Source organism: Aspergillus stella-maris (genome assembly GCF_047715825.1).
Source record: "Aspergillus stella-maris strain CBS 113639 unplaced genomic scaffold BDV14scaffold_8, whole genome shotgun sequence".
Classification (NCBI taxonomy): domain Eukaryota; kingdom Fungi; phylum Ascomycota; class Eurotiomycetes; order Eurotiales; family Aspergillaceae; genus Aspergillus; species Aspergillus stella-maris.
Window position 1 is genome coordinate 499,323 of NW_027396802.1, and position 26,233 is coordinate 525,555.

Sequence of the window (26,233 nt, forward strand, 5' to 3'; positions counted from 1 at the left end):
GAAGAGAAAGCCGAAATGACGAAAGATAAGATAGGTAGAGGCGGCTTTGAGGTCAAGAAATGATGATGGATAACACAGTCCGACCACCTTATTCAAAGCGCCTGAGGATCAGAGCAGCAGAAAGTGTGTCGTTTGTTTCTTTCAGACCGTTTTGGGGAGAGCAGAGCAGCTGGTGGTGAAGAGCTCTGACGTTGGCGGTGGACCGCGGGCGCAAGGCTCTCACACCACTCCAGGTCCCTGATTCACCCAACTCTACAACACAAGCATAACGTTCAACTATCTGTTAAATATTTCTGAATATTGCTTATTTGTCCTTATCTTACTGGTCTAGCGATCGACTGTCACCATCAATTTCATTTCACTCCTCCATAGTGTTATCATGGACATAGTTAGGCAACCAGAGCCGCCTAGACACAGGTACCAGGGGATATTTCCACAAATTGGGTGGAAATAAGCAAAAAAGCAGTTCATTCTTGCTCAGACATGTCTCGGTCCATCCCGTTCTCGCCCTTCGGCACTTTGACTGCTGCGAACTGCAACGCCCAATTGTCCATTCGTCTTTCAGCATGCCGCCAGCGGATGAAATTTCCTATCAACTCCTTGCAGAGGTAAGGAGTTCGAGTAGGTATCGTTGTTGGAGCTCGTGATAAAGTGGTCAACAAACTGCGCATGCGTTGATCTGCTTCGTTGGTTGAACGAGTGTCTTAGACTCCTAATCCGTAGCGGACGTTCAAATATATATATCCATCCCGTCTACTTTCCACCAGAACGCTCAATCTTTCGAATAACCTTTGCTGGATTCCCAACAGCAAGATGATAAGCAGGCACATCCTAGAATCCCAAACCATTAGCCCGATTAGCCCGGAATTCTCCAAAAATATACGTAACAAGACCACACATACCTTGGTCAACACACTCCCGGCGCCAATCACAGCCCCATCCCCAATCGTTACCCCAGGCAAAACCGTCACATTCCCAGCTAACCAGCAGTCCTCTCCAATATGAATCTCTTTACCCATCTCAGGGCCCGAAGTGCCATTACGCAGATCCGGGTCGAGGGGGTGTGTCCCGCTGTACAAACTGACTTTAGGGCCGAACAGAGTTCGCGCGCCGATGGTTACGAGGCAGGTGTCGATGATGACGCAGTCGAAGTTGATAAAGACGCCTTCGCCGAGTTTGACGTTGTAGCCGTAGTCTACCCTGATGGGGGGTTCGATCCAGGGTTCTTTTTCGAATTGGGCGTCGTCTTCGGTGGGTGATTCTTTGGGTGGTGGGAGGGGAGTTGGATTTTGGAGGATGCTGTCAGCTTGGTCAGCGGAGCCCGATAGACTTGTAGAAAGACTTGCTTACTCTCTATAAAGCTCGATTAATCTTCGCCGCGAGACTTCTCCAGCATTGTTGAATCGCATACAGGCGTGTCGACAGCGAATGCGCTCGGCCGTTAACTCCGGAGTAAAGGCGCGGAAGAGCTCTCCCCGAAGCATCTTGTCTTTTTCTGTCTCGGCCATCTTGTCCAATCTCTAGGTATAGCAATGTGATTTTAAAAAGCGAGGAATATGAAGCTAGGTAAGTTGGAGAGAGCAGGTACGCTGGATATAGATGCGGTCGACCATCCCATTTTCAGCATAGCGGATTGAGCAGTGTAGATGTATATTTTTGTGCATCAACGTCTCAACTCTACAGGACAGATAGACTTACTGTCTTCGGGTGTCACCAAGATTTAAGATTTCTAGATGCGGGGTTTACACAAAGAAAAGCAAACAGCAACAAAGCATACGCAGATAGCGGGGATGTTCTGAGAACTGACTGGGCCTGAGGCCGAGGCTCCTGCCAGATCGGAGGCTCCACAGTGGCCGGAGCTTCATATTGTTCTCCGCCGCCGCATCCCACGATTGTCCTTTTCTCTCCTTGAGATCTCCTGTGTTCCTCTCCATTAAACGGGTAACGACGATGCCTTGCCTCTTCTAGCTTCTACATTTGAGCTGCCCTCCTCGCCGTCTCTCACTTCCGCGAGAATTCAATCCTGACCACCAAAGTCCGCACGAAGCGTTAGGTCAGGAACAAGCCACGATGCCTAACACCACCACAACCTCCTCGTCCTCCTCTGCAAGCGCAGAAACATACACAACCTGGCGCCCACCAACCGCCTCGGTCTCTCCAACACCCTCCTCGCCTTCTCCACACACGACAATAAGCACAACCCTCGACGCAACCCTCCTCCCCTCCGGCTCGAAATCCCTCTCAGGAATCGCCCTCCGCGCATTCCTCCTCGGCTTCGCATTCGCTCTCTCGCTCTCCTTCACAACCCTCCTGGTTATAGAAGGGCACTACCTCTGGCGCCTCCCCTTCTTCATCTCTAGCCTCGCCCTCTTCCACTTCCTCGAGTACTGGACCACAGCGGCCTACAATACCCGCGTCGCAGACATCTCAGCGTTCCTGCTGAGTTCAAATGGGTGGGCCTATAATGCCGCGCATATTAGTGCGGCCGTTGAGTGTCTGATCGCGTACTTTTTGGCGTCAGGGGAGTCATACTTTGAAGTTACAGGGCCGGTCTACGGGATAAAACTACAAGTCGTGCTCGGGTTGGTCTTGATGGCTCTCGGCCAAATTGTGCGGAGTCTAGCGATGGTACAGGCGGGGAGTAACTTCAATCATACGGTGCAGGTTGAGCGGAAAGAGGGACATACGCTCGTTACGCACGGCGTGTATAGTGTTTTCCGGCACCCGAGTTACTTTGGGTTCTTTTGGTGGGGGCTGGGGACGCAGCTTGTGTTAGGGAATGTGGTTTGTCTACTGGGGTATGCGGTTGTGTTGTGGAGGTTTTTTAGTCAGAGGATTCAGAGTGAGTGTTACTTCTATTCCAGATCCGTTCTAGGGGACCTTTTACTAACGAATGTCGTGTCTAGGAGAGGAAAAGTTCCTCATTGCGTTCTTCGGCGATGAGTATGTCGCTTATAAGAAGAGGAGCATTGTTGGGATTCCGGGGATTGCATGATGGCACTAAAGATGGATGTCGTTCTTCATTGAAGTGTTCATTAACAAAGCAGATTAGTTATGCTGTGTGATGTACATAGCAACGTAACATGATATGTGACATTAGAGCACAATCTAGGGTATCAAGCTCCACCTGAACTCCAAAACATCCCCTAAATCTATCCTCCACCCTTCACCGATAAGATATCAAAGCTTACTCTCAGGCGCAACGGGAACACCCCCAATGCCACCCGACATGAAAGCCCCCTGGCCCTTCTCACCCTCCTCAGCCTGACCCTGTAAATCAGTACCACTCACACCCTCCCCACCGTAAAGAATCATCTCCCTACCCCCAAGCGTACTCCACCAAGCAACACAATAACACGCCCTCTCAACATCCATCTCCCCACAACTAAGCGCATCCCAAAACCTCTCAACAACAACACCCCTCATCTCACTCGCAGATATAGCATTGACCAAGTTCGCCGTGAGCGGCAACCACTCTCGTAAATCATCAACGCGTAAAAAGCAAAGACTGTCAATCAGCGCGAGAGCGAGAACCGCCTGTTCGGAGAGGGGAACCGGATTCTCGACTGCCATGTCGGGGTCTGGATTTGCGCTTGAGGGAGGTTGGAATTGTTGTGATGGTGGGAGGGGTTGGTGTGAGGCGGTGTGCAGGGCTCGATCGTAGAGGACTTCTAGGAGGATGGAGGGGAGGAGGGGCTGGCGGTTTGCGATTGGGGATGGGGGGGCGGTGATTTGGAGGACTGTTTTGAAGGCGAGGCGGAATTGTCGGCCGGAGAGATTGGTTGGGAAGACCTAGATGAATATTATGTTAGTATGGTCTTTGATGGGTTAATGGGGATGAGACATACGGCGAAGAGATTATCAATGTAGAAGGGAAGATGTTTCGCAGCGACTTCTGCGTTCCTGGGTATAGCAAAGACCGCTAGGGCCAGACTATGCGCGGCCTCAAAGATCTCGAGAAGATGGTTGTTTCCTCCTGCTGCGAGGTAGGGAAAGGTAGCCTGAATGAACAAGTCCTCACTAAACTTCGGCGAGACAACAGTTGTAAATAGCTCCGCGGTGTTCAAGAAGTACAAATCCAGACAACGGTCGAGAGGGTGAGCGGGAATTTGACCAAGCTCGGTAGGTTTGATGCTTCTTAGGAAGTTCTCCGTGAGATCGGGGTAATGCGATAGGATATCGACAGCTGCTAGTGTCACGAATGTATGCTGAGATGAGGAGTTCGGACCAATGCGGGACGAAACGAAGTATAGGTTGCGGAGGACGTGGAGAGCTTGCATGGAGACGAACGGTGCACCTAGACAGTGTTAACAAAAGATCTTATCGAGCCTATAATATACTTACTCTTGTCCGAGGCTAGTGCCCGATCATTGATCACCCTCCCAAGAACAGCCCGAAGGACTATCACCACAGAGTACAGACAGTTCCGTAGCAACTTCCACAGCTCAGGTATCGAAGTCCTCAGCGACTCAGCCTCTAGGAACTCAATCTCTTCAGCCTTGTCAACTTCGGACAACTTATTCTGCCGCCACTGCACCATGAGTGTCCGAACAAAGTCCGCAATCTGGCCAACGGCCCCCGCAACCAATCTCGAATCCTCGACATTCTCAACCGCATGCGCGATTAACCTTGACAAAGGACCCAGCGCAGAAATAAGCGGACTCCCAGACATAGCCGTAACCCGCTGTCCCGTTGAAGACTGCGCTGGCCATGCAAACTGCTTCGACTGCGTGCCGACAACATCCTGGTCGACCCGTCCAAGGAAATAGGCCCCTTCGAACCCCTCAGCAGAATGGTACGTCGTCTGAACCATAACAGGCAACAACCGATCATAGTCCAGTCTCCCCCTCTCCAAATCCGACAGCAGCTCAAACGAATAATTTAGCACCATCGTAACACACCTTCCATCAATCCCACCCCCCGGTTGCGGATCCAACTCCTCCAGCGCGAACCCCGCCGCCGTAACAAGCGCCGACTCCAACTTCTTCCTCACATTCCACGGCAGACCCTGTCTATCCTGTCCTTCGAATCCTAATAATACACCAGCGATAAGCAGTAAATGCCTCCACCGGGGAGACTTCTCATCCGCCCCGCTAACGACAGCCTTAACCCAGGACTCCCGATCAAGCTTCTTCGGCCCAGGACCGCCCCAAGGTATCCGTGGGTCCTCGGACTCTTCACTTTGCAGAATTGCCATCGCCGCTGTATTGAAAACACTGACTATCCGTCGGCAGGTCTGCAGGTCGCACCGCTGCGATTGGTCCCATATTGCCGGAGCTGCCAGCAGCTGTGAGGCGAGGAGAGTGATGTTCAGCGGGTTCTTGAGGACGGCGAGGAGGGTTGTCGCGGTTGGTAGTAAACTAAAATACCAAGGAAAAGTAGGTTAGCGTGTTGTCGCATTGGTAAGAAGACCGAGGAGCTTATCGGGGTTGGTTACCTGAGGCCATCGCGCACGTCGGTTGGGTGAGGGTCTTGGAGGGATCGGAGGAGAGCGCCGAGTGTGCGCTCTGTCGCCATTATGATGTAGGCCTCGCAATGGGATGAATAAATGACATAGATGGAAAGGTGGTGTATTGAAGCAATGTCAACAGACGCGGAGGCTGGAGCTTGGGTATCAGCGGACAATTGCCGCGGACGGAGAGGATGGAGCCCCGATCACCTGCCGAGGTTGTTATCAGCAGACAAACAAGCCAAACATGCTCTTTCCTGAAGCCGTCGGAGATGATCAGCGCAGCTCAAGCCAGGCCAGGAACAGCTCTCTATACCAATCATGAACACCATTTCGTCTCCTGAATTTCCCTCTCACTTATTCCAATGACAGCCCGTTCACCGTCAAAGACAACAGAATGGCTAACAACCGCGTCCCAATAAACTACGTAACACCCCCCTTCCCCTCCCTCTACGACCCCTTCCCCGGCCGCAGCCGCGTCGCATTCTACCTCTACCACACGCAAGACATATGGCGCTTCACACTCTACTGGACGCTCATCTTCTACATGGGGTGCTACCTGGGTGTTGCGGCGATAGCACTGCTCATGCAAGGGAGGAACTGGAGGATTTGTATTGGTGTGCCGGTAATCTATGCTGTTGTTGGCGCGCTAGAGGCGGTTTTGGCGGGGAGTATTGTGGGGGGTGTGTAAGTACCCTTTTCTTTCCTTGGTCCTTGGTCCTGGGGACGCTGATTGGATTTGAGATGGTGTGGATGGGATGCTAATTTGTGCGGCGCAGGGTGGGGTCTGTGTATGAGGCTGGGAACTTTCGGATGTCGACTTGGATTCCGATTATTTGGGGCGGTGTTAATATATTGGTTTTGATACTGTCGAGTTTCCCTGTGCCGGGTGGATTGTGAGGAAGCACTGGATTATACAGGTTGGTATTTTGATGGCTATATTGGAACCTTGAACTACTTGTGCAGGGATATTTCAGAAACGGTACGCCGAAAATGCAACCTTGCTCATCGAGCGACAGAGTCGATGGTGTAAGATGGTTATAGATAAGACCATATACGTCGCCATGCTATTATCCGATAATGTCACCACCGTCGCGTCACCCCATGCGCCTCTATCTATACTTCGTTATTGCATTACCGACCATAATTGGCACCAGGATGGAACCCTCCACCCAAGCCGGGGAGCCCGCCGCCGCCCATTGGCGCGGGCACCGGAGGCATATGGTTCGGAAAGCCCGGTGGTAATGTGATACCTTGTGCAGCGAGTTGCTTTTGAAGCTCCGCGAGATCGACCTTCGGGCCATTCATCGGTGGTGTCCCTGAATTGGGAGGAGTGCCTGAGAAGGGAGGCGCAAAAGGGAAAGCGGGGAAAGCAGGGTTCGGAGGAAACGCATTCGGTGGGGGTTGAGACATCGCGGCACCTAGTCCAGGCACAGGTGGAGGTTGAGCGGCGCCAATACCTGGAAGTAAAGATGCACCCATCCCATCTGGCTGTGGTGCGCTCTGTATACCCGGAAGACCAGGAAGACCTGGAAGACCTGTCGGCGGAGCCTTTCTCTGATCGACCAAGCTGTCCGCTTCATCCTCGAGCTCCTGTTCCTCCTCTTCGCGCATTTGTCTTCTTCCAAAGTTGCGGTTCCAAGTTCCTTGAGCCTCCGCGGCTTCCTCTCCAATGTGGAACCTATCCTTCAAATAGCTGGTCTCTCCAGGTCTTGCTCGTGACCAGAATCGAGTAAAGTTATCTTTCGACCCCGAAGCAAGAATATGGCCGAGAGGATGCCAGTCAAGAGTCCAAATCGTCGCGCCGTGCGCATATTGTACTTTATGAGCTGGGAAAATGACTTGGGCCGGCGTATTGGCTGGGTCGGGGCTGTCGTAAGGCGCGACGGTGGGAAGCTGGCCTGGGGGCAGATTTGGCTCGTCGAGTAGGTAGTGGTATAGAGAGCCATCTTCGCTGCCTGTTGAAATCAAAGAGCCGTGAATTGGATGCCATGTAAGTGTAGAGACTGGTTTCTCGTGACCGCGCAGAATGCAAATATCCCGCATCATGCGGAGATCAAAGACTCGCGCCGTCTGGTCTCGAGAAGAAGTAGCGAGTAGGTTATTGTTGACCCGCGAAAACCTGGTAGCCGTAACGGTATTCTTATGACTATGAAGCGTCGTCAAGCAGCGCGTCGTCCGCGGATCCCAGAATTTAACCTGATGGTCCTTTGACCCAGATACAAGCAGACCCTTTGTCGGATGCCAGTCGCAGGATTTAACGTCCCAGTTATGGCCCGTCAATACTGTATCGCATGTTCGTGCTGTGAAATCGTAGATCTTGAGGGTTGTGTCGTCGGAGGCCGAGAGGAACTTTGTATCGCTGGGCGACCAGGCTAGATCGCGTACGGCGTCGTGGTGCGCGTCGTCTATCGTCTCGACGTTGTTGAAGTTCGGCCGCCAGTATTTCACGTCGCCTTTTTGGCCCCCGGAGATCAGCCAGTCGTTGCTGTGTGACCATGCCAGTGATGTGACTCCTGCTTGCAATTGATCGTAGTGCGCCTATAATTGTCAATCCCGGAGCTTTCAGCGACAGAATTCAACCTACATCCATGACTGTCTCGAAATTGAACGCCGTGCCGTTCCATAGCATGAATTCTCCCGTATGCCCGCCTGTCAAAAGGCGCCGTCCTTCCGGTGTCCATCTGACGACTGTGATCGGTTTCTTGGACTTTCCGATAGATTGATGGAGATGCCGTACGGGGATCGTGTCTACCGGCTTGTGTAATCGTGCGAGGGGAGGGAGCATCTGTGCGGGAAAACAATTAGCTTGCGGTCGTTGCGGCATGTCCAAAGGTAACAAACTAACATCCACCACGTAACTGGCACTTGGCCGCTCCATCTCCATCCGATGACCCCCCTGGTATTTCGGTCGCCGGTTGCGCATCCATTGTACCATTGACGAGCCATAATCGGTCACCAGCCCTGCAAGCTCTTAGTTTGTGTTCTGCGCACTCGGCATTGGAAAGGTTCGACGTACTCGGTCGACGAGGGCCTTGTGTCCCTTGGCCCCGCCCAAAGCCCTGCCCATCATTCCCATCATCATAGTTGTAAGCCATCGCGTGAGGCCGAAGCTACCTTAACAGACAAAGCGTGCGGAGTCGGCGACCATGGCAGGGTGAAGGCGGAGGAGCTCGGCGGTGAGAGGCGGGCGAACAATAGGTAAGGCTTCTCAGCCCAGTCGCGACAAAATACCTAGAGAGTAGATGGATATAATCCTAGGGCGTTTGAGGTTAGAAGCTTGAATTGACAAAGAAAGGTTGGATAATTGAAGACGCGGAGAGACAGAGACAGAAAGATCATTGGACCGGCCCAGAGCTGCACCCGCCGGCCACAAAACCGGTTAGTGCGTCTGCCACTGAAAGTGCCGCCCACTGCTATTATAGACCACGACGCAAGAACAGCTAGAGCTGCAGCTGGAACAACGGCTCCAACGCTCCCCTGTCTTCTGCTGCTTCTAGTCCCCAGGCGAGGCCAATGCTCCTCAACAATAATATAATGATGCCTTGATAACCCCGCCGAGCTGCTCATTTCTCCTCTCCCCATATTCCTCTGTGCTTACACTCGCTGGTGGCCTCCTTCGCACTCAGTCTCAAGCTTGTCATCAATTGATTTGATGTGGCTTGCTGTCGCTCAATTCTACTATTCTTATCCATGCTCTGAATCTACGATCCCCACTGTCCCGCAGGGCTGAGCGTTGCTGAATCACGTCCAGCGCTCGCAGTCCCACTATCTCTATCTCGCCACCAGCTATTGTTATCTTGTCGCATATACATCATTTACTTCTATTCTTTCATACACCAATCCTCTATCTTCAATTCGCACTTAATGCGCAAGATGGCCGCCGTTGCAGGTTCCCCATCCGCTTCGCCGCCGTCGTCGCCAAACAGCACTCGCAGTAACAATCATATCGGCGCTTCAAATGGCCATGCCTCTAGCAATGGACCAAGGAATCCGACCGTCAAGAAAACAGCCACGTATCGCCATGTAGTAGCTATCCATTCGCAAGTCCGACACTCATGCCTCAGTCGCGACTCTACCAAAGCCACAAGCTTTATCGGCTTTCGAAATCTCATGGTCGTTGTACTGGGTGAGTTTGCTATCTACATGCATATGCAAGATCTTAGCTGATGCGCTGCTACAGTGGCCATGAATTTGCGACTGGTAATTGAGAATTTCCTCAAGGTGAGCTTCATGCATGACGCAATTGTTGCGCCGAGCTAAATGTCCTGCAGTATGGGGTTTTGATCTGCATCAAGTGCCATGACTACCGCAAACAAGACGCAGTCATCGGTTCAATTCTATTTGCGCTGGTTCCCTGCCAGTTGTTATGCTCGTATTTCATCGAGCGAACCGCATCACAGCATGCCTTGCGTGTAATTGGTCGAGCCAAAAAGGAGGACAAGACTGGGATCTTGAATGAATCGAAACGGACCTGGTTCTTGATCGCCTTGCTGCATTCTATCATCAGTTTCTTTGGTCTGGCTGCGACGAGCTTTATCATTTATTACTATATCAACCATCCCGGCATCGGAACTATTGTTGAAATCCAGGTGATTATCGTGTCGCTCAAGTCATACTCTTATGCATTGACGAACCGCGATCTGCGTCGCGCCATGCTTGGCTCTCCGTCGACGGACTTTGCTATCCCGGATCTCTACCGATCTTGCCCATACCCAAAGAATATAACTCTTGGGAACTTGGCTTACTTCCTCTTGGCACCAACCCTCGTCTATCAGCCAGTGTACCCCCGAACACCCCGCATTCGCTGGTCCTTTGTCGGAAAGCGTCTGTTCGAGTTTACTGGCCTTTCAATGGTCATCTGGCTGCTTTCAGCCCAGTACGCTGCGCCACTTTTGCGCAACGCGACCGAGAAGATTGCCGTTTTAGATATTACATCTATTCTAGAGCGCGGGCTAAAGCTCTCGACCATTTCTCTCGTGATCTGGCTTGCCGGGTTTTATGCGCTCTTCCAATCTCTGCTCAATGGACTAGCTGAGATTATGCGATTCGGCGATCGCGAATTCTACACAGACTGGTGGAACAGCCCGAGCTTTGGGGTGTATTGGCGGTCGTGGAATCGGCCTGTTTACACCTTCATGAAGCGGCACGTATATATGCCGCTTGTCACTCGGGGCTGGAACCCGACTCTGGCGGGTACTGTTGTCTTTGCAGTGTCGGCGGTGCTGCATGAGGTTCTTGTCGGAGTTCCCACGCATAACCTAATCGGTATGTCTCATCGCAGTAACATTCCTGAGCAATGCTAACAATGTCCAGGAGTCGCATTCTTTGCCATGCTGTTCCAGCTGCCATTAATTCTCTTGACTGCCCCTTTCCAAAAACTCAAAACACCCCTTGGCAAAGCGATTGGAAATTCGTTCTTCTGGGTGACATTTTGCGTCGTTGGACAGCCTCTTGGAACGCTTCTATATTTTTTCGCATGGCAAGCCAAGTATGGCAGTGTCAGCAGGATTCATTCGTAGTTGGAATTTGGATTGTTCCAGCGATCTTGGACTATATAAATCGATTTAGAGTACCATTAAACGTGACCGTCGTTGAGGACAGGTATACCTTAACGCACTTCTGAGCACAGTTGTCAATTTTGAAACGTTGAACCTAGTTAGCCTCATTAGCATTGATTAGCGAGCCATTGATAATCCATTCTTGAAGCTTCTATGCAGATCACGGATAGACGAAGAGAACTTTGGCCGAGCAGACTAGCCCCGGAAGGCGGGAGTCCCGGCAGCCCCAGAGCAGCTCCAGCAGCTCCGCCGGATGGTCAGTCTGGCCGCCTCCGCTCGATTTCCTCTATATAACCTCCTCTTCTCTATCACGCCATAGCTCTAAGCTAACACGAATACAAGCTTCAATTTCAATTCTCGCTATAATCTATTGAATTACACCCGCCAATCGCAAACATGGTCGATATCACCGTCCCCGGAAACTACGGGTATGCCACTCGTCCCACCTCACCATTACCACTCACCACCCACGCCGCAATCGAAGGATGCAGCCGCAAAGATCGCACCTCGCTTATCCTTGCACAGCGCGCTAATCATATAACTCCCTCTATAGCTACGTCATCGCCATCTCGCTCGGCCTCATCCCAGTCCTCGGCTTCGCGCACGGCGTTGTCGTCGGTTCCTTCCGTAAGGGCGCGGGCGTGCCATACCCGCACACTTACGCGACCGTCGAGCAATGCAAGTCTAACGTACGCACATCCACCCTTCCATTCCCAACCCAATGATACGCGCAGTACTAATATTGTGTTGAATGGAACAGCCCATAGCCTACAAATTCAACTGCGCGCAACGCGCCCACGCAAACTTCCTCGAGAATGCGCCCCAGACTATGCTCTCCATCCTGGTCGCGGGACTGAAGTATCCCGAGTACGCGGCTGGCCTTGGTGCCGCCTGGGCGTTCTTGCGTGTCTTGTTCTTGCAGGGGTATGTCTATAGTGATAAGCCGCAGGGGAAGGGACGGTATAATGGGGGTTTGTTCTGGTTTGCGCAGGCGGCGCTTTGGGGACTCAGTGCTTTTGGGGTTGCGAGGGATTTCATGTAAACATTCCTTGTATAATTCCAGAGCAATCCTGGTTATGAGGAGGTGGGGAAAGGGGAAGTTATTTGTCTGTATAGTAGGTAGAGATCTGAATCTGAATCTGTATGGCTTTGGAGGTTATCTTATCGGCGCGGAGCAAAAATTCCACCGTGGTGGGGTCTCTTTTTCTTGTACGGACATCCCACTTCTGCTTCACCCCGCCATTGACAGTTCTCAATTTCTTGATCCTTTAACATATACGACCGTCAACATGTCCTCAAAGTCGCACCTCCCCTACGCCACCCGCGCAGCAAACCACCCCAACCCTCTCACAGCAAAACTCTTCTCCATCGCCGAGGAAAAGAAAACCAACGTCACCGTCTCCGCAGACGTAACGACCAGCGCGGAACTGTTGGATCTGGCAGATAGTACGCCCTCCCACTGTCATACTTACCCACCTACCTCTCAAAAAAGACGCTAATTCAATACAAATGTAAATAGAATTGGGTCCTTATATCGCCGTCCTAAAAACACACATCGACATCCTCTCAGACCTAACCCCCCAAACCCTCTCGACGCTGCAATCCCTCGCCCAAAAACACAACTTCCTCATTTTCGAAGACCGCAAATTCATCGACATCGGCAACACAGTACAGAAACAGTACCATGGCGGCGCGCTTCGCATCTCAGAATGGGCGCATATCATCAACTGCGCGATCTTACCAGGCGAAGGAATCGTCGAGGCTCTTGCTCAAACAACGCAGGATGCTGATTTCGCAAACCCGCAGGAAAGAGGTCTCTTGATTTTGGCGGAAATGACATCCAAGGGATCCCTCGCGACAGGAACCTACACTGAGCGGTCCGTCGAGTATGCAAGGAAATACAAGGGATTCGTGATGGGCTTTGTCAGCACAAAGGCCCTTTCTGATACTTTGCCTGAGAGCAAGGAAGAAGGCGAGGACTTTGTCGTCTTCACGACGGGCGTGAATCTCTCTGATAAGGGGGATAAGTTGGGGCAGCAGTATCAGACGCCTGAGTCGGCGGTGGGTAGAGGAGCGGACTTTATTATTGCTGGACGAGGGATCTACAGGGCGCCTGATATGGTGATGGCGGCGAAGAGGTATAGGGAGGAGGGGTGGAGGGCTTATGAGGAGCGGGTTAGGGGGAATTAGATCTGACTTTTAATATTGATGAGGGGATACTGGATATACTGCATGAGTGAAAAGGAAAAGGGTTTACAAATCTGTAAATACCGTTTGACGTGGACAATTCAAATTCTCAAACTAATGACCAGCATCATCAACATAAGTGGATTCAACTGGCAGGTGCCCGCATATATCCAAGACGCAATATGAAACTCCAATCTCGACTGCAATTCGAAATAGAAACATAAACATCAACCCGCATAGCCGGGTCAGTCTTGACGCCATCACCAAGCCGTAGGTAAAAGTCCCCATTATATTCCGACCTCATTATACCTTACATAACTCCTTTGTATGGAACCATGTGGTACCATAGACCTCAACCATTGAGCACTACCTATCCCGTCCTAGTCCCAAGGTAACCTACTCGCCAAGATGTCCCCGAGGTAGGTACCTATGACCCCCACATATGTCTTGCCTTGCCTAGTAGCGTGCCAAGTTCGGAAGCCACCCCAGAGATGCCACGGGATCAACCCAACACCAACCGATCAGGGAGAGCATGCAGGCCGTTAACACCACTTACACAAGGGACCAAGAACCCACGAATCGTAACAGTGGCTAGAGGATCGAAGATTTCAGGGACCGGCGTCACGCGTGCAGGTGCTCGAATGTCGCCGAGCCAAGACATGGAACCCGGAGGAAAGTCTCCGCCCAGCTACCCGGAGCCCCAAGGTACCTGATATACCTATAGACCAGGTAGGCCAGGTACCAGGGGTAGGTACCATATGCCAGGCGACTGGGACTTTGGCGGTAGACTATAGATATAAATATGGCCTGCATCGATCAGGTCAGAGGATAGAATTCTCACATTCAACCATCACCTCCCTTCTTTCCTTCCTTCCTTCCTTCCTTCCTTCCTTCCTTCCATATCCCATTTTGATCTACGAGTACTCTATCCCGTCAATTTCAGGTCTCCTTCCACCATCTCAAGTTTACCTCATTACCAATCACCATGTCTCCCAGTCTTTCAAGACCTTTCCTTCTCTACGCCTACCCCTGGCAACCCTTCCCTAGACGGGTAATAATCTACCTCCGCGAGCGGAACATCACCTCGTCCATTGTGAAGGTCGTGCATGTTTCGGACGTCCAGTTCGGGAGTAAAGTTCCTGAGGAATTTCCGGCGAAACCACAGGGGAGTCTTCCGATTCTTGCTATTCCAGTCGCGGGAAATACTAGCTCGGCTGAGGATGGGATGAAGCACCAGCAAGGGGAGGGGTTCATATATATCAAGCAGTCCCTTGCGATTATGCAATTCCTCGAGGAGGCGTGTTTGGCGGGGAGATATGGCTTTCCGAAACTTGACGCGCCAGCGGCCCTATCAATCAACAATTCAGAGACGCGCAATCTCTCGGAGCTTCCAGTGGATGAAGCCACCGAAGCCGCTACCTTGACCCGCTCTCTGGACTCAGCCCGACACAACGAACTTCTGTCCCTCGCAAGCAGTCTAACAGATTCCTGGAACCCGATTCGCATATTCGGTTCCGGGACAGGGAGCATGCGGATTCCTGACGCCGCGAGGGAGATGCTAGGTTGGCTGCACAGAAACATACTTGGTATTGAGACCTGGTTTGAAGAGCATGGGTATGATTCGTCGGATCTGAATGTCAATGCCAGTCAAGCCGACAACAACGAAAATAAGAACAAGGAAGGGAGGCAGGCAACAATCGCAGAAATAACCCTCTACCAATTCTTCGACTTCACATATGACTGTTACGGAATCGATATGACGCTGGGCTCAGGCTCAGGTGAAAAGGTTATTGATGTCTATGGGCGCGAGGTCGTGCAGGAGTATCCCAGGCTCAAGAAATTCTATGAGGATTTCAAGACGAGACCTAGTGCGCGCCGTATCGAGGAAGAGGGGGATGCACCGAGTGAGCAGTGGGTGAAGTCGATGACGGATTGGTCGGAGGGAGTTTTTGAGGATGGGCAGAGGGTGAAATAATGGCTTGTTGACCGCTGCGGCTGTTTGCCTTGCAGAGCTAGGCAGGGAGGGACCAATGTCATGTAGTTCGGCTCCGGATAGGTAGTCAATGTACCACCTTCAATGGGACTCGATATATTTGGATCTAACCCCAACCGAACGATTGCGGCTTGAGTTGTTCTCAGTCTACGGAGAAGAAAAGATAGAACAGATTAGGCCTACCTGTTCTCACAAGTAGATAGGCAAGTGGATATGCAAGGGTAAACCCTGTAGGCCAGTACAAACTGGCCTGCTACCATTTCCATTTCTCCTGTATCATGGAGTAATATCAAGAGCGTGACAGTAACAATCTCACCGGAAAAAAAAAAGGTCCAATCAACAGAACGCACTGGCAAGCGTAGAAGGGGGTTGTAGTAAATGTGTAATATAAGCTGACGAACTCTGTGGGTATGATTGCTACTGTGGCCTGAAGAATGTCGTTCAGCAAAGAGCAATAATGTCTGCATATTGGTTATGTCTATCTCTAGTATTTAGTTTCTCGCAGTCTACCTCTATATCAATCTGTCCTTCTATCAACAAGTGACGCGTAAATACTCAACAAAAGAAAGCATAGCTTTATCAGTGAGTCAAACAAAAAATAAAAAAAACAGAAAAATAGCAAGAGAGCAAAAATAATAAGAACACAAAACCGCAAGCAATATCTTACAACAGACAAACGTACACATTCTGATCACATCATTTCAAGCCCAACCACATAATACTTGCCCTAAGGTCAGTAATCACCACCCACTCCCCCCACCCACCGGAATCGGATTATAAACACTAAACCTCTCACGCAGATCATACCGTGCTTGGCTAAATCTGGATCTCGATCTGAAACTGACGTTGCTTGTTTGTTTGTGCTAGGGCAATCCAATTTACCCAGGAACGGCTGGTTGCTCCTTGTGTTCACCCAGGGTAAGCATCGTCCTTGAATTCCTTCATTATCGTATCCGGTTTTGCTTTTGCTGTCTTTGCTTCCTCTACTCGCGGCATCCGAGTCCTGTCTCAACAGATGCAGTGGCCATATACTCTCTCCCCGTCAGCCCATACGCACCATACGAGATATCCCTTGGTAACTCCATCCCCAAAACAGACACGTCCAGACCGGCCTAGGAAACATGATCGCCCGGTACGCCGGCATGGAACAAGCCCCCGGCACAGTCGAAGACTGCGTCACGAAGCTCACTGCCCTGGTAAGTCTGATTTCGTTCCTGCAGCAGCGCAGCTGGCCATGATGTGAGATATTGTCTTACAATCATGGCTGCATGACATCGTGTCAACTCATCTCATCCCGTCTTCCCTTTCCTTGCCCTAGTTAGTCGGGGTTCTGACAAGATTCTCTACAATTGATCGACAAGGCAACCCGCGAGGAAAACGGCGGCAAGTTCCTCGATAATCTTGCCGGGGGCGAGCTGCCTTGGTAAGCAATGGAAACTAGGGCTGGGGTATTAGCGATGGGCTTCGGGCTTGCAGTTGCGCAGTTGTAACCTTAGGACTGCATTAATGCCACGCAGGCCCCGGTATCGCCGGCTCAGCTGGCCTGTCGCTGACTCCGAGTGTTCATGTATATTTTTGCCTATTATGATACAACTATCTGAGCTTTCCGATATGGCAGGTCTAAAAGAGTTGAATTTCTTTTGTTTTTCCGTCGGTAGCAATAGTTATGAAGAATGATATTGCGTTATCCTTTGACTTCCTCTCGGATTGAAACTTTCCAGTAACGACAATATGTTCTTTGGGGTCCTATCGTAGAAGGTTCAGGGCACCCGCCTGCCTCCGGCGCTTCTACGTAGAAAAAGCAAAGCATCTTGCTTGAGTAACTAGATACTCAAGTGGCGGCGTACTCTGCGCCTTACAAAGGAGAAGAAAGTATTGAGCTCAGCCGTGGTGGCTATACTGCTATGGGCTGTGATTGTGTCCCACCTATAGTATCTGCTTTGATACCGCCGTCAGGTCAAGTCATAGATTGGCCTAGCCATGAGACCACCTCAAAGGGCCGAAGGTGTCGTCTGCTTTGGCCCCCATTTCATTCTATCCTAGGGCATTGTAGCGTAGGGCTAACTTGATGGCAAAACCTCACAGGGTTAGGTAGTACCAAGGCTACGTGAAACAGCGCGGCTCACGCGGCAGGTCAAGGATTAATTTCCGGGCTTCACTGTCACAATCGCCACAAGCATAGCATGCTGATCCGCGATGAAAGAAGACGACTACTGAAAAAGAAAATATAGCTTCGATGCTAGGTACCTGCTCTTACCAGAGCTTGGCTGACTCTATGATAATCCTGTATCATTGATAACGGGCAGCCAGCTGCGACTCCACTCAACGCCGCTTATGCTTATAAGCTTCTATCTATCCATCTATCATTAGGTAGCCTAAGCCAATCCCAACTCCTTGTAGAATGCATCATCACTTGGTGGCCGGCCGAGGTACTCTGTCAGCGTCTGCATCTCATCCTGGCTGCCGCCCTTTTCAAGGACCTGGTACCGGTATTTGCGTCCAGCGGCGGGGTCCATGGGGCTGGACTTGAAAGCTGTGAAGAATATGTCTGTTGAGTAGACTTGCGAGCTGTAGTATAGGAAGTCAGAATTGATCAAAATATTACCAAGGGGAACCTTGAACTTACGAGAGATAGCCGTAGTAACCGGCATCATAGCCGCCCATCAAGTGACCGAATGTAGCCTGGCCGTGGCCCCATTCGTCGCCTAGACCCAGAGTCTCGGGACCAGGGATCTGCGTGATTTCCTTGCGGAGTCTGTTGTAAGTCGACGAAATGGGCAGGTTCTCGATTTCCTCGTGGTTGCGCGGCTCATGGATCGTCATGTCGAAGATACCAAAGTGGAGCTGACGCAGGTTGAAGAGCGCGGCGTTGACGTGCTTGGTGCGGATGATGTTGGCGATCACCTCATCGGGGATCTTCTCTGACGGTTCTGTCTGGTCCTTGTTTTGCTCTTTCCATGCGGCAAGGTAATCCGGAGAGATCGTCGAATAGTGTTTGCTGAGCGCCTTGAGTTGTTCCGGAGTCCAGCACCAGTTCTCCAACATCTGACTGGGAGCCTCAACAAAGTCCCGAGCGACTCTGGTTCCGTGGAACCGCGAGTATGTCGTCCTTGAAACGAGATTGTGGATACCGTGACCCAGCTCGTGGAACAAGGTGACAACCTCGTCGTGTTTGAGCAGGCTAGGCTTGCTCGAGGTGGGCTTTGTAAAGTTACACACCAAAGCAGTGGCTGGGTAGCGGCGCTTGCCTTCGGCATCGATATATCCCGGTTGAAGGTTGAAGTTGGCGGCGTGGCCATACTTTCCAGGACGGGGGAACAAATCCAGATACAGGTAGCCAACAAATTCGCCACCTTCGCCCTCGTCATTCCACACACTAAACAACTGGACATCCTCGTGCCACACGATATCATCTCCCTTGTTCGTGGTGGCGATTTGCGCGCGATCCTCGCCGGTAACTTCCACAAAGACAAGACCAAACAGCTCCTCGAAGATGCGCATCATGCCGCCGATGGTGTTTTGGAGTGGGAAGTACTCGGCGACTAGCTGCTGGTTCAGCGAGTAATCCTTCTCCAGCATCAGGCGATTGTAGAATTGGTGGTCCCAAAGGTAGTACCCGCCGTCAAAGGCTTCACCTCGGGATTCGAGATCGGTCTTCTTAAGCTCCTGAAGTTGGGCGAGCTCTTTCCGACCGCCATCCGTCAAACGGGTACGCAGCCCGCCTAGGAAGTCGTCCACTGTCTTGGGCGTCTTGGCCATCTTGTCCTCGATTCGGAAGGCCGCGTGATTGGGGTATCCTAACAGGCGAGCGGCCTCATCACGCAGTATAACTGCCTCGCGGAAGAGCGGAATGTTTTGGTTGCACTTGTTCTCGTTCTGGATAGAGACCTTCTTGCGGGTCTCTGGGTTCTTTGCATATCTGACAGTGGGGAAGAGATCGGGGTACTTGAAGGTTAACCAGAGTTTGCCCTCATTTTCGCCCTCGCCCTTCTTCAGGCCGGCGACAACATCCTGCGGAACACCTTCCAGCTCTTCCGGTGTGAACCAAATACCACCATCTTCCTCGTTCAGGTTCTTCCCGAACTCAATGGCAAGCAAACTGAGGCGCTTTTTGATCTCTTTAAAGCGGTCGCGCTTTGGTCCCGCCGGTAAATCTAGCCCGTTGCGTACAAAGTCCTGATGTTCCTTCTCCAGCAGCCTGCGGGATTCCGGGTCCAGGCTCTCATTCTTCTTCAGCACCGCAGCGACAAGCTGGAAGATATCCTCGCGCATTGACGCCTCAATGAAAAAGTCATCCATCAGTTCTTCAGCCTTGGAAGATGCATCTCGCAGTTCCTGTTGAGTTGAGACGGCTTGGTAGAAGCCGATGATGTTGGACTCCAAAGCCATGACGTTATCATTGTGGGCCAGCGGTTTCAACACAGAAGCAAAGTTGGCGCTTTCGGGAGAGACTTTGGCGACGACGTCATCTTGTACCTTGCGAGAGGATTCAATGAGGCGTTTGGCGTCGCTCAGGATGGATTCGGCGGTGGCAGTGAAGAGGGGAGGAGCTTGAGGCGGGCGACGGAGGTGTTGAGGAGCCATGCTGGCGGTGGTGAGAGGTAGCCGGTAGATCGTCGGAAGAGTGGGACGCGCAAGTCTTGAAGCACGAAAATGGCTCAAGACTGAGGCGAGTCTAACGGAAGCCACGGTGACGGAGGAGAGAGGTAGATAGGAGGGAGAAGAGTGATCGAGTAGCAGGAGAGAGGAAGGAGGAAGATGGAAGATAGAAGATGGAGATGGGGAGAGCAACAGTGGGGAGCTTGGGGTAGCTCCAGACCGCCTTCCCCATCCTGGCCTGGCATCATCGGATTACATACCTAGGGCTAAGAAATGAGTGAAGGCATGAGGCAGGAAGGAGGCATCCATAGTCTTTTCTCTTACATAGTAGAATTGCGTGTCTTCTGACGTGAGCCACCATTTGGCCCGCGGGGCCGAGTATAGACGGTCTAACTAAAACTCCGGAACAGCTGTGCAGATATACATATATGTCGGAGATCGGACGAGGGTAAGCACTGCCTAGACCAAGAACTCAGAAAGAGAATGTATCTACTTAGTACTCTACTAGGTCTATGTGCCCCCCTCACTACCGCGGTGCTTGTCTCTGGCCCTAGACCTAGGCAAGCACTAGGGCAAGGGCAGACCTCCAGCATCACCTCCCAATTCAGCCAACATGAGTGGGACTCAAACACCGTCTTCTCACTCCCTGGCACCGAAGCATTTACAAATGCAACGAGGAGATGGGATATTCTTCGGGCTCCAACCTACGGAGCCGCTTTGACCGTGGGGTCTGAGGATGATTTGGTTGAGGCTGTATGTACCTCGACCCGTTACCCGGTTGATTAGGGCTTTTACTATCTGCAATAACTACTGACAAGCAATGATGAATAGGTCCGAATAGCAACAGCCGCGAATATCTCCATCCTCGCTACCGGCGGACGCCACGGCTACGGCGGGACACTCGGCATGATGCAAGGCGGTCTTGCACTGGATCTCAGCGAACTTGATAATTTGGTCATCGATACTGAGGCGCAGACACTGACCGTCGGTCCAGGGATACGATTCAGCGATATATTTGGTCCTGTTTATGAGGCAGGATTTGAAGTTCGTGAGTTGCTATACCCTCTGCTTTGGTCATACCATGCATATTCCTACCAACCGTACACCCATTGCCATCCCTAATCATAACATCTATACTAACAACCTCTACCCAATCCAACAGCAACCGGCACCTGCAGCTGCGTCGGCATGATCGGCGCAACCCTCGGCGCAGGAATAGGCCGCATCCAAGGCTCGCACGGCCTAATCCTCGACGCACTCCTCTCAGCCCGCGTCGTAACAGCGGCCGGGGAAGTCCTCACCGTCTCATCAGATTCGAACGAAGACATCTTCTGGGCGATCCGGGGGGCAGGCCAGAACTTTGGCATCGTCACAGAAGCAACGTACCAGCTGTCACCACTCACAGAGGTCTTCACGAGCATTGACCTGATTTTCCCTGCTACGGCTAATATCTCGTTCTTCAATGCCTTCGCGGACTTTGATATTAGCCCCGAGTGGGCGCTCGGCGCACAGATGTTCTTCGATACAGAGGTTAATGAGACGAGTATTGCCGTTACGGCTGTTTATCAGGGTTCTCAGTCTGAGGCTTTGTCTCTTCTGGCACCGATTCTTGATCTCGGTCCGAAGGTACGAAATGTTACGGAGTCGACTTGGAATCGTCTGAGTGGTATAGCAACCTTTGGGAGCGACGATGTTATTTGTGAGCCGGGTAACGAGCTCGATGTTCACGCCGTTAATATACGGCGCCGTGATGCGGAGTCTTTCATTCGGGTCTTTGAAATGATGGATAGGTTTTATGCTGATGTTCCTGATGGCCGTGGGTCGGGAATCGCCATTGAGGGATGGGGCAATGCTGCTGTGCTTGCTGTCCCAGATGACGAGACGGCTTATCCGTGGCGGGATACGGAGGTTTATGTGTATGTCTCACCCTTCCTTCTCTACTTCTTCTATCTACGGCTCCGTTTCATATAACTAACGAGATTGGGACTAAAACAGAATGGCCCAAATGACATGGACCAACGGAAACAACACAGCGCAAGCCCTGTCCAGCGCCATGGGCCAGCAAGTTCGCAGAACACTAGCCGCTGCATCTGGGTACGATGACCTAGCCGTCTACGTGAATTATGCGAGAGGTGACGAGACACTGGAGCAGCGGTATGGAGAGCGGAAATTGCCTAGGCTGGCGGAGTTGAAGAGGCGGTATGACCCGAGTAATGTCTTTCGGTATCATCATGCGTTGCCTACTGCCTATCCTTAGAGGCCTGGAAAGGGGGGATGTTTTAGATAGGGGAACGTTGGGTGTTTGGATAAGTACCGGTGTGGTGCCCGTCGGTAGGTAGACATATAAGATTTGTATAGGTAGATCAGCCTGTACAATCAAGTCATGTTGATAACTATCAATGCCATATGATGAATAGGAAATCGCAAGATGAACACAATACACAAATCAATTGAAAAAGATTTTGGAGTCAAGTGGGGCGAATGGACAATTCATTACCAGGGTTCTCACCCCAATTAACACACAACCAACTGTTCCATATCAACAGCACTCCCCAACTACCCCATCATCTCCTCCCAAACCACCCCCCTCATACCCCTCTCACCCTTAGTATCCCCAAACCCCGCAAACGGCGCAACCGACAATTACTCAAATACCTCCCATCATTCTCCTCCCCCGCAAAAACAGTTGCATGGACCAGCGTCCGCGCACCCACCGCAACAGACCGTCCAACAACCCTCTTCACCCACCAAGGATCTTTCCCACGACACTTGGCGCGCCGCGCTGGAGGTCCAGGCTGTAGCAGAAGCCTGGATTTACGAGGTTGAGGGTTGCGCCTTTTCCCTCTGCCTCTTTAGAACCGCGGCGGACGAGTTCATGGAAGAAGAGTTGTTGGAGGAGTTTGGAGGAGTAGTACCGGTCTGTGGCTATGAAATTCTTTTCGTCGTTTAGTTTTGATAGGAGGGAGCTATTTTAATTTATGGCGATAATGACTTCGTTGAAGTTTGTCCATGCGGCTGTTTCGCTGTTTACTATGCTGATAACGGGTCGAGGGAGGGGATGTGTCCACGTCGGAGTTAGAGCCGGAGTATTCAAAAACAGGCAAAAGCAGTATTGTTAATAGTACCATCCCGAGCCAATTCACTTGAATAACCTCCTCATTCCCCGTATTTTCATTCTTACGAAAGTCAAAATTCGGAAGACTGGCGTTGAGGATCGCAAAGCCGAGTTGGTTCTTCTCTCCTGCATCTTTCTCCTTCTGAAGCCGGTCAACGAAAGAAACTATACTTTCATACGACCTCATATTAAGTTCCTAGACTTCGACGATCGGTTTAGAGAAAGCAGTTTCCCTCGCGCGTGATTTCCCTTCTCCACGCTGCGGACTGCCAGTATGAGTCGGGAGAGAGGGAGAGGAGTTGCGATGCGGCTTCGTAGCCTATTCCCGTGTTTGAGCCAGTGATTAGGCCTGATTTTCCGGAGAGGGGGAGGGTTGGCGGGGGTGTGGAGGGGGTTAGGAAGAATTGGCGGTAGAGGAAGTGTGCTTTTGTGTTGTAGAGGGGCATTTTGGATGGGGGGCGACAGGGAACATTGCGATGGATATTGAGGGAGGAGAATGTGGTATGAAAGTTAGAATCAATTGTAGGATGGGCAACAAATAGGGCGTTGATGGCTGCGATGTGTACTCCCCAGCATTGACCTACCATCCTTATATTGAACACACAACCACGATCCACCCACACATAGCGACCTTTTCGCTTGTACGGTCGTGTGGAAGTTATTGAAACCTGTCAAGGCAGATATGACTTATCTAGTATCTATAGGAAAACTGTATATGCCGCAATATGATGTGAATTCTTCAGATCTACTGACTGTGAGCCCTTTGCTCGCCGCCAGAATAAGACGAGTTATGGCTTGGCATGTTGAAGCTGGCAGGCCGCCGACCTGACTTCATACCAGTTCCAGCAATTCGATCTTGAGATAATTGTCCACAAAAAGTCCGAGAGAACCAGATTGAGAATTGGACTGCCAATGGAAGAAGGCTGTGTACTCCGAGGTATCCGAGTGGTTGGGGTGGGTGGTGTGCTTACGTTCCATGAGATGGATCAACCTTGTTTGACCCCTTTGTGGACAGGTAATCAAGATAGACTTAGCAAACGGGAATAGTGAAATATCTCCGTAATCGGAGTATACACTCGCTGACACAAATAGCCTTACCTGTACGTCCACCGAAGACAACCCTGGTTCAACCAGGAATCGAGATAGAGCGCTGCCGGGGGCCTTGCCTAGCTATGCTTCACTCGCAGGGCTGAGGGCTGCACTCCATGTCAGCTTATCGTGACTATTACGGCCAAGTTCGTCATCAGAAATATTACCCTTTACAACTTTGATTGCAGATGGCAGATGTAAGCGCTATACTGGACTAGAAGGTTTAGTGTAACTCTTACTTGGACTCCCTCCTTCTCGTTTGGTACCTGTGATTATTAGCTAGACAGCAATCCATCCAGCGAAATAGTTAAACAAAACAATCAACTCTCCACACCTCAGTTTCAGTTACCAATACCATCGCAATGTCCGACGAATCCGCCCCCTCAATCCGGTACATCCACGACGGCTTCCCAGCCGCCGACCTCCGCAAAACAGTCCGGCACATAACAGGCTACAACGAGAAAGGCGAATCCGTCTTCCTAAGCACAGACAGCGGCGCCCACCACCGCCTCATGGGGAATCGCCAGGCCGTCGCAAATATCCTGTACTCAACCCAAGGAGACACCGATTGATTTTGAAGGTGACAAGGATGTACAGTATGCGGCTGAGAATGAGGTACAGCCATACCTACCCCCCCAACCCGTATTTACCTAGAGATCCGTGTTAATAAATGGTTATGCAGCCAGGAATCTACATCCCCTCCGGCACCGTGATCCGGATGATCGACTTCGACCCCAACGTCGAATCGCCCATGCACCGCGTCATTTCCGTCGACTACGGCATTGTCGTGGAGGGTTAATTCAGACTTATACTCGACAGCGGCGAAGAGCGCATTATGCGCACTGGCGACGTGAGTATTCAGCGCACGACGGCGCATAAGTGGCATGATATTACCGGGAATGGGACTTTGCCGGGGCGTATAATGTGGGTTCTTGTTGATTGTAAGGATGTTGTTGCTGGGGGGAGGAAGATGGAGGGGTATTTGGGGAGTTTGGCGAAGGATTATGTTCTGGTTGGAGGTGAAAGATAAGGCTTAGGTAGTGCTTAGGGCTAGACTTGGAGGGTTTCAATATCCGCCTGAGAGCATTGGGGAGTGAGAAAGGTGGTGGAGGAAATTGATCATGGTTTGAAATAAGAGAAGTTGGAAATGAAATATCAACCAGCAGTATTGGTTCAAAGCTGTTACCCGTTCCTAATAAGAGTTCTATAATCTTTTTGCCAGCCTTTGTCTCTGTCCATCTTCTATTGACCCAAGAATCCAATCCTACTGTAAGTCTTGTATAGTCTTGTATGGTCAAGGCATATCAAGATACGTATCCGCATGACCCTCCAACAAAAGCTGCACAAGCACCTTATCCCCCCTCAACGTTGCAGTATGCAACGGCGTCTTCCCACTCCAATCGCCAATGTTCGGGTTCGCTCCGCACCGTAACAGCTCCTGCACCATAGCTTCCTGACCTCGCTCAGTCGCAATATATAGTGCCGTCCGTCCATCGGCGTCGCGTAGGTCAATAGTCCGTGTTGGCGTTGCGGAGTTTGAGGCCGAGCCAAAGCCAGGGTCTTCGTCAGATCCCTGAGCCTCCATCTTCATGTCCGTTTCCATGGAGAGTAATTTGACAAGGATGTTGCGGAGGCTTCGCTGTGCTGCAATGTGGAGCGCTGTTCGGCCGCGGCTGTCTTGTACACTGTATTGCTGGGGCTCATGCGCGAGGAGCATTTGCACAAGGTTGCCGTGTTCGTGCTCGACGGCAATATGAAGGGCTGTTGTTATGCCTTTGGATATTGGGGTCTGAGGAGCAGTCGGGATACCAAAGCCGCTGTTTTGTCTTGGTATTTGCGTATTTTGAGGTAGGAGGGAGAGAGATTGTCGCCGAACTGGATCTTGACAGCTTGTGATGTTATTGTCTGTATTAAACGAGGACAAGTCGAAGGGCGACAGTGAAGTAGGAGACAGATCCGGCCGAGTCAAGGGCAGGGTCTCTGTAGCCGAGCAGAGCTGTGCAATCCAGTCGACATCATACGAGAAAGGTGTCTCTGGAATAGTGGATCCTTCCATTTCGATAGGGGATGGAGGTGGTTTCTTCTCTTGTCGTCGCGGGCGTGCCTCCTCTTTTTGCTGCTGTGATGATTCGTCATTTTGCCCTTGGCTGTTCTGTTCCTGCATCTCCTTTGCTTTCCTTCGTCTGGCACCTGGAAATCTCCTGTCAGTCGAGCACACTCTTTGACGAAAGCTAAGCAGC

General features: G+C 51.3%; 14 protein-coding genes across 14 annotated transcripts; 9 read left to right on the forward strand and 5 right to left on the reverse strand.

Moving 5' to 3' along the window:
- Positions 1-280: 280 nt before the first annotated feature.
- Positions 281-1,725, reverse strand: BDV14DRAFT_145397 (sugar O-acetyltransferase). Its single transcript, XM_073766428.1, has 2 exons — positions 1,351-1,725; positions 281-1,299 (listed from the first exon to the last, which is right to left on the reverse strand). The coding sequence occupies exons 1-2, from the start codon at positions 1,506-1,508 to the stop codon at positions 705-707; spliced, it is 753 nt and encodes a 250-aa protein (XP_073631599.1). The 5' UTR covers positions 1,509-1,725; the 3' UTR covers positions 281-704.
- Positions 1,726-1,928: 203 nt separating this feature from the next.
- Positions 1,929-3,033, forward strand: BDV14DRAFT_145401 (protein-S-isoprenylcysteine carboxyl O-methyltransferase). The gene is made up of 2 exons (XM_073766429.1): positions 1,929-2,842; positions 2,907-3,033. Exons 1-2 carry the CDS (start codon positions 2,071-2,073, stop codon positions 2,993-2,995), a joined length of 861 nt encoding a protein of 286 aa, XP_073631600.1. The 5' UTR covers positions 1,929-2,070; the 3' UTR covers positions 2,996-3,033.
- On the reverse strand, positions 2,928-5,625 carry pex8 (putative peroxisomal membrane protein Pex17). The gene is made up of 4 exons (XM_073767682.1): positions 5,438-5,625; positions 4,345-5,360; positions 3,849-4,297; positions 2,928-3,792 (listed from the first exon to the last, which is right to left on the reverse strand). Exons 1-4 carry the CDS (start codon positions 5,515-5,517, stop codon positions 3,181-3,183), a joined length of 2,157 nt encoding a protein of 718 aa, XP_073631601.1. The 5' UTR covers positions 5,518-5,625; the 3' UTR covers positions 2,928-3,180.
- Positions 5,626-5,724: 99 nt separating this feature from the next.
- BDV14DRAFT_145407 (uncharacterized protein) lies at positions 5,725-6,466 on the forward strand. Its single transcript, XM_073766430.1, has 2 exons — positions 5,725-6,136; positions 6,229-6,466. Exons 1-2 carry the CDS (start codon positions 5,847-5,849, stop codon positions 6,347-6,349), a joined length of 411 nt encoding a protein of 136 aa, XP_073631602.1. The 5' UTR covers positions 5,725-5,846; the 3' UTR covers positions 6,350-6,466.
- BDV14DRAFT_145410 (WD40 repeat domain-containing protein) lies at positions 6,362-8,753 on the reverse strand. The gene is made up of 4 exons (XM_073766431.1): positions 8,469-8,753; positions 8,298-8,413; positions 8,037-8,237; positions 6,362-7,990 (listed from the first exon to the last, which is right to left on the reverse strand). The coding sequence occupies exons 1-4, from the start codon at positions 8,545-8,547 to the stop codon at positions 6,584-6,586; spliced, it is 1,803 nt and encodes a 600-aa protein (XP_073631603.1). The 5' UTR covers positions 8,548-8,753; the 3' UTR covers positions 6,362-6,583.
- A 208-nt stretch (positions 8,754-8,961) lies between these two features.
- Positions 8,962-11,256, forward strand: BDV14DRAFT_145413 (putative diacylglycerol O-acyltransferase (DgaT)). The gene is made up of 4 exons (XM_073766432.1): positions 8,962-9,578; positions 9,633-9,673; positions 9,724-10,717; positions 10,766-11,256. Exons 1-4 carry the CDS (start codon positions 9,317-9,319, stop codon positions 10,969-10,971), a joined length of 1,503 nt encoding a protein of 500 aa, XP_073631604.1. The 5' UTR covers positions 8,962-9,316; the 3' UTR covers positions 10,972-11,256.
- Positions 11,257-11,406: 150 nt separating this feature from the next.
- Positions 11,407-12,052, forward strand: BDV14DRAFT_196943 (MAPEG family protein; the record flags this gene model as incomplete). The annotated part of the gene is made up of 3 exons (XM_073772550.1): positions 11,407-11,438; positions 11,564-11,699; positions 11,771-12,052. The coding sequence occupies 3 exons, from the start codon at positions 11,407-11,409 to the stop codon at positions 12,050-12,052; spliced, it is 450 nt and encodes a 149-aa protein (XP_073631605.1).
- A 247-nt stretch (positions 12,053-12,299) lies between these two features.
- pyrG (orotidine-5'-phosphate decarboxylase pyrG) lies at positions 12,300-13,200 on the forward strand (the record flags this gene model as incomplete). Its single annotated transcript, XM_073770985.1, has 2 exons — positions 12,300-12,456; positions 12,530-13,200. 2 exons carry the CDS (start codon positions 12,300-12,302, stop codon positions 13,198-13,200), a joined length of 828 nt encoding a protein of 275 aa, XP_073631606.1.
- A 254-nt stretch (positions 13,201-13,454) lies between these two features.
- Positions 13,455-14,507, forward strand: BDV14DRAFT_167485 (uncharacterized protein). Its single transcript, XM_073767683.1, has one exon. It carries the CDS (start codon positions 13,689-13,691, stop codon positions 13,908-13,910), a length of 222 nt encoding a protein of 73 aa, XP_073631607.1. The 5' UTR covers positions 13,455-13,688; the 3' UTR covers positions 13,911-14,507.
- BDV14DRAFT_167486 (uncharacterized protein) lies at positions 14,485-15,269 on the forward strand. Its single transcript, XM_073767684.1, has one exon. It carries the CDS (start codon positions 14,726-14,728, stop codon positions 15,170-15,172), a length of 447 nt encoding a protein of 148 aa, XP_073631608.1. The 5' UTR covers positions 14,485-14,725; the 3' UTR covers positions 15,173-15,269.
- Positions 15,270-17,338: 2,069 nt separating this feature from the next.
- BDV14DRAFT_167487 (M3 family metallopeptidase) lies at positions 17,339-19,942 on the reverse strand. The gene is made up of 2 exons (XM_073767685.1): positions 17,817-19,942; positions 17,339-17,758 (listed from the first exon to the last, which is right to left on the reverse strand). The coding sequence occupies exons 1-2, from the start codon at positions 19,772-19,774 to the stop codon at positions 17,566-17,568; spliced, it is 2,151 nt and encodes a 716-aa protein (XP_073631609.1). The 5' UTR covers positions 19,775-19,942; the 3' UTR covers positions 17,339-17,565.
- A 330-nt stretch (positions 19,943-20,272) lies between these two features.
- On the forward strand, positions 20,273-22,079 carry BDV14DRAFT_211718 (FAD-binding oxidoreductase; the record flags this gene model as incomplete). The annotated part of the gene is made up of 5 exons (XM_073776149.1): positions 20,273-20,323; positions 20,372-20,542; positions 20,621-20,837; positions 20,952-21,705; positions 21,785-22,079. The coding sequence occupies 5 exons, from the start codon at positions 20,273-20,275 to the stop codon at positions 22,044-22,046; spliced, it is 1,455 nt and encodes a 484-aa protein (XP_073631610.1). The 3' UTR covers positions 22,047-22,079.
- A 450-nt stretch (positions 22,080-22,529) lies between these two features.
- Positions 22,530-23,350, reverse strand: BDV14DRAFT_196948 (uncharacterized protein; the record flags this gene model as incomplete). The annotated part of the gene is made up of 2 exons (XM_073772551.1): positions 22,530-22,755; positions 23,172-23,350. 2 exons carry the CDS (start codon positions 23,348-23,350, stop codon positions 22,530-22,532), a joined length of 405 nt encoding a protein of 134 aa, XP_073631611.1.
- A 1,005-nt stretch (positions 23,351-24,355) lies between these two features.
- BDV14DRAFT_196949 (uncharacterized protein) lies at positions 24,356-25,023 on the forward strand (the record flags this gene model as incomplete). Its single annotated transcript, XM_073772552.1, has 2 exons — positions 24,356-24,537; positions 24,813-25,023. 2 exons carry the CDS (start codon positions 24,356-24,358, stop codon positions 25,021-25,023), a joined length of 393 nt encoding a protein of 130 aa, XP_073631612.1.
- Positions 25,024-26,233: the final 1,210 nt, after the last annotated feature.

Coding starts and splice junctions, on each gene's coding strand:
- BDV14DRAFT_145397 (XM_073766428.1), bottom strand. CDS start 1,508: ATGGCCGAGACAGAAAAAGACAAGATGCTTCGGGGAGAGCTCTTCCGC. Junction 1,300..1,350: donor TTAATCGAGCTTTATAGAGA/GTAAGCAAGTCT, acceptor CCAAGCTGACAG/CATCCTCCAAAATCCAACTC.
- BDV14DRAFT_145401 (XM_073766429.1), top strand. CDS start 2,071: ATGCCTAACACCACCACAACCTCCTCGTCCTCCTCTGCAAGCGCAGAA. Junction 2,843..2,906: donor TTTTAGTCAGAGGATTCAGA/GTGAGTGTTACT, acceptor TGTCGTGTCTAG/GAGAGGAAAAGTTCCTCATT.
- pex8 (XM_073767682.1), bottom strand. CDS start 5,517: ATGGCGACAGAGCGCACACTCGGCGCTCTCCTCCGATCCCTCCAAGAC. Junction 5,361..5,437: donor GACGTGCGCGATGGCCTCAG/GTAACCAACCCC, acceptor TTGGTATTTTAG/TTTACTACCAACCGCGACAA. Junction 4,298..4,344: donor GGCACTAGCCTCGGACAAGA/GTAAGTATATTA, acceptor AACACTGTCTAG/GTGCACCGTTCGTCTCCATG.
- BDV14DRAFT_145407 (XM_073766430.1), top strand. CDS start 5,847: ATGGCTAACAACCGCGTCCCAATAAACTACGTAACACCCCCCTTCCCC. Junction 6,137..6,228: donor GGGAGTATTGTGGGGGGTGT/GTAAGTACCCTT, acceptor TGTGCGGCGCAG/GGTGGGGTCTGTGTATGAGG.
- BDV14DRAFT_145410 (XM_073766431.1), bottom strand. CDS start 8,547: ATGGCTTACAACTATGATGATGGGAATGATGGGCAGGGCTTTGGGCGG. Junction 8,414..8,468: donor ACAAGGCCCTCGTCGACCGA/GTACGTCGAACC, acceptor AAGAGCTTGCAG/GGCTGGTGACCGATTATGGC. Junction 7,991..8,036: donor ATTTCGAGACAGTCATGGAT/GTAGGTTGAATT, acceptor TGACAATTATAG/GCGCACTACGATCAATTGCA.
- BDV14DRAFT_145413 (XM_073766432.1), top strand. CDS start 9,317: ATGCGCAAGATGGCCGCCGTTGCAGGTTCCCCATCCGCTTCGCCGCCG. Junction 9,579..9,632: donor TCTCATGGTCGTTGTACTGG/GTGAGTTTGCTA, acceptor GCGCTGCTACAG/TGGCCATGAATTTGCGACTG. Junction 10,718..10,765: donor TCCCACGCATAACCTAATCG/GTATGTCTCATC, acceptor AACAATGTCCAG/GAGTCGCATTCTTTGCCATG.
- BDV14DRAFT_167485 (XM_073767683.1), top strand. CDS start 13,689: ATGCCACGGGATCAACCCAACACCAACCGATCAGGGAGAGCATGCAGG.
- BDV14DRAFT_167486 (XM_073767684.1), top strand. CDS start 14,726: ATGCGGATTCCTGACGCCGCGAGGGAGATGCTAGGTTGGCTGCACAGA.
- BDV14DRAFT_167487 (XM_073767685.1), bottom strand. CDS start 19,774: ATGGCTCCTCAACACCTCCGTCGCCCGCCTCAAGCTCCTCCCCTCTTC. Junction 17,759..17,816: donor GGTTACTACGGCTATCTCTC/GTAAGTTCAAGG, acceptor CCTATACTACAG/CTCGCAAGTCTACTCAACAG.